The sequence below is a fragment of the Hypomesus nipponensis genome, chromosome 7 (genome assembly GCF_054491055.1).
Source record: "Hypomesus nipponensis isolate SF chromosome 7, ASM5449105v1, whole genome shotgun sequence".
NCBI lineage: Eukaryota > Metazoa > Chordata > Actinopteri > Osmeriformes > Osmeridae > Hypomesus > Hypomesus nipponensis.
Window position 1 is genome coordinate 378,841 of NC_140367.1, and position 3,522 is coordinate 382,362.

Below are 3,522 nucleotides of genomic sequence, written 5' to 3' on the forward strand. Positions count from 1 at the left end.
CAACAAGCAGAATCAGTCTTTAACAACCGGAGAGAGAGTTTGTGATGTCGGAACAGGAATTGACAGTGTTTGTGTTGTGTCGGATTAGGATTTGGCAGTGTTTGTGTTGTTACGGAACAGAAAGTGACAGTGTTTTTGTGATGTCGGAACCGGAAGTGGCAGTGTTTGTGTTGTGACGGAACAGGAAGTGGCAGTGTTTGTGTTGTGTCGGAACAGGATGTGGCTAGGGCTCGGAATTGCAAGGGACTTCACAATAAGATTTAAATGAAATACTTGGGTGCCGATACGATACATTGCAATTCTCACGATCCTTGCGATACTTTGTGTTGTGATTTGTATTATGATTATTTTTTTAATGTTTTTTAATCAATAGACTATGATAAACAGTTTTCCTTTCAAAGACAATATTTTCCCAATACATTGAATACTATAACAAACCACATTAATCATTTCATTTAAAGCTTTCCACATTTTATTACTGGAAATTCAATTTGAATGTTATCCATATTTAGCCTAAAGCCGCACAACACAGTGAATGGACTATTATTCATCTGTGTAACAATGTGACACTTGTACTGTAGCAGCTACTGAATAATATAGCTTTTGAACCCCCCATATGGAAATGGACACTAAACAAGTGCATTTGGCATTTTAACAATAATTAATAAAATAGAAAGAAAAAAAACGTGTTTGAGAAAAAAAAAATGTTTGAGAATCGATGTTTGAATTGCCAAAAAATAGCATACGCGATACATCACTATCATTTTTTCCCCCCATCCCTAGCAAGTTCTGCTTTGATCTATTGTCAAAAACAGTTCCCTTCATGTTTACTTGTTCACATTGTTATGGTTTAAATACATATTACTGAACACAATTCTTTAATTTGAGAATACTAAAACATTCCTCTGTAACATTGTCTGTGCTGGAAAAGAGGATCCCTCTCTGATTTCTTTCCTCTTGAGGTTTCTTACATTTTCTGTCTCTGAGTTTTTTTGTTGTCAGTGTTCTATGAAGGTTTAGCTAATCCGAGGGAGTCCTCCACGCCCCCTGTGACGGTGCTTGTAAAGAAAAGGAGGGCATGTCTGACTGAATCCTGGATCAGGAAACTCCTCAGTAGAAATGCACCACCTGGAATCCGCGGAGGCACCTGAAGGCACGTGCGTCCAGCTCCGCCAGGTCGATGAGGTTGTGCTCCAGCCGCACGTGGACCAGGCCGCTGAGGGCCGGCTCGGGCGCGCCCCAGCAGAAGGCGTCACGTGGCACGGAGCGAATGCGGTTGTGCGTGAGGCCAGCAGAGTGCAGCCCCGGGGGGAGCTGGCGCGGGACCTGCTGCAGGGCGTTGTGACACATGTCCAGCTGGTGCAGCAGCGGAAGCATCCGGAAGGCTCCAGGAGCAACCCTGGAGATGCGGTTCCTGGCCAGACCCAGGTGCTCCAGGCTGGGCAGGCCGAGAAAGGCAGCCTTGCTGATGGAGCTGATGAGGTTTCCCTCCAGGTTGAGGGTTTTGATGGAGGCAGGGAGGTGGCGAGGAACCTTTTTGAGCCGGTTTCCTTCTAGGTTCAGGCTCTCCAGGTGGGTGGTGTTGAGGAGGGAGCCCCTGTGTAGCCCCTTGTTGGTCAGAAGGTTAAGGCTGAGGTCTAGAACCACCAGCCCTGCGCTCCCAGTGAACGCCTCTCCAGGGAACTGCTGGATGAGGTTCCCTCGCAGGTACATCTCCTTAACAGAAAGAGGGAGCCCCAGCGGTACTGAGGTCAGCTGGTTATGGTCCAGGTTGAGGGTGCGCAAGCTCCCCAGAGGAGAGAGCACCCCGGCGGGCAGGGAGTCCATCCCACTCCCCAGGCTGTTGTTGCTGAGGCTGAGGACCAGCAGGCCGGGGCACCTCTCCCAGGCAGCCTCCGACATCCCGGTCAAGAGGTTGGCGTCGAGTCTGAGCTCCTCCAGGGACGGCGGCAGGTCGGTTGGGACGTTGGCCAGGAGGTTACGGTCCAGGTAGAGGCGCTTCAGGGCGCGGATCCCCTCGAAGGCCCCCTCCACGGAGCCATCCGTCAGCTGGTTGCTGCTCAGGACAAGGAACTCCATGGACAGGTAGTCTCTGAGCAGGTCCAGCTGGATGCTGTCGATGTGATTATGCATCAACAGGATGTAGCGGGAATTGTAAGGAATTCCATATGGGACCTTGTCCATGCCTTTGTCTGAACACTGGACCACTCTGGAACACAGGGCACAGCACATGGACATGTACCATAAGCTGCAATGACAATGATCATGGCCTGGTCTAACTTAGCTTAGCATAGGCTAGCCTAGCACAGCATAATGAAGTATCGTAGTACAACTTCGTGAGATTTCCAGGTACAATTTTCTAAATGATCATGCATGAGCATTGCATAGCTAGCCTACATAGCAAACCTGCGTAGCTAGTCTGATGCTGGCAGGTTAGCTTTACTTACCGTCCATAACAGGCACACTCTGGGGGGCAGTAGTTATCTTTGAAGTACAGCAGTGCTCTTGGTACTGACGTGATCTCTTGTTCTTTCACTTCCTCTTTCATCTGTTTACTTTTATTGACTTTCTTCACAGCTTTGCTTTTATTGTTTTTGTTTTTAACTTTCTTATGTTGATGGTTTTTCTTATTCTTGCCTCTTGCTGCAGGTTGCTTTGGCTTGGGTGGAGGGGCGGGACTTGTTGCTGTGATTGTTGGTTGTGTGAGCTGGGGTTTTGGTGTAGGTTTTGGCTGTGGGGGTTTAGGTGTAGACTTTGGCTGTGAGGATTTGAGTTTATGCTTTAGCAAGGTGGCATTCGCTGTTGGTTGTGTGTGTTGGGGTTTTGATGTAGGTAATGGTAGGGGATTTGATGTACGTTTTGGCTGAAGAGATTTTAGTTTAAACTTAAGCGATGTGGCATTAGCAGTCAGGTTGAGTTTAGACGTAGTCTGTAGCTGTTTAGGTGTAAGTTGTGGTTTAGTGGTAGGTTGTAGTTTAGGTGTAGTTTGTGTTTTATTGGTAGGTTGTGGTTTAGGTGTGGTCTGGAACTGTAGTGGTTTAGGTGTAGGTTGTGGTTTAGTGGTAGGTTGTAGTTTAGGTGTAGTTTGTGTTTTATTGGTAGGTTGTGGTTTAGGTGTGGTCTGGAACTGTAGTGGTGTAGGTGTAGGTTGTGGTTTAGTGGTAGGTTGTAGTTTAGGTGTAGGTTGTGGTTTATTGGTAGGTTGTGGTTTCGGTGTAAGTTGTGGTTTAGGTGTGGTCTGGAACTGTAGTGGTTTAGGTGTGGTCTGGAACTGTTGTGGTTTAGGTGTAGGTTTAGGTGTGGAGTGTGTCTTTTTTGCCTGTTTTGGTGCAAGCTTTGGTTTTATGAGTTTTGGTGTAGGCTGTGTCTGTGATGGTGTAGACTGTGTCTGAGATGGTGTAGGTGTAGACTGTGTCTGCAATGGTGTAGACTGTGTCTGTGATGGTGTAGGTGTAGACTGTGTCTGTGATGGTGTAGACTGTGTCTGTGATGGTGTAGACTGTGTCTGAGATGGTGTAGGTG

At 47.3% G+C, this 3,522-nt stretch overlaps 1 protein-coding gene across 1 annotated transcript; it reads right to left on the bottom strand.

Annotated features, from left to right (window-relative positions):
* Window positions 1-1,110: 1,110 nt before the first annotated feature.
* On the bottom strand, window positions 1,111-2,548 carry LOC146276235 (lumican). The gene is made up of 2 exons (XM_084702000.1): window positions 2,448-2,548; window positions 1,111-2,209 (listed from the first exon to the last, which is right to left on the bottom strand). Exons 1-2 carry the CDS (start codon window positions 2,546-2,548, stop codon window positions 1,111-1,113), a joined length of 1,200 nt encoding a protein of 399 aa, XP_084558126.1.
* Window positions 2,549-3,522: the final 974 nt, after the last annotated feature.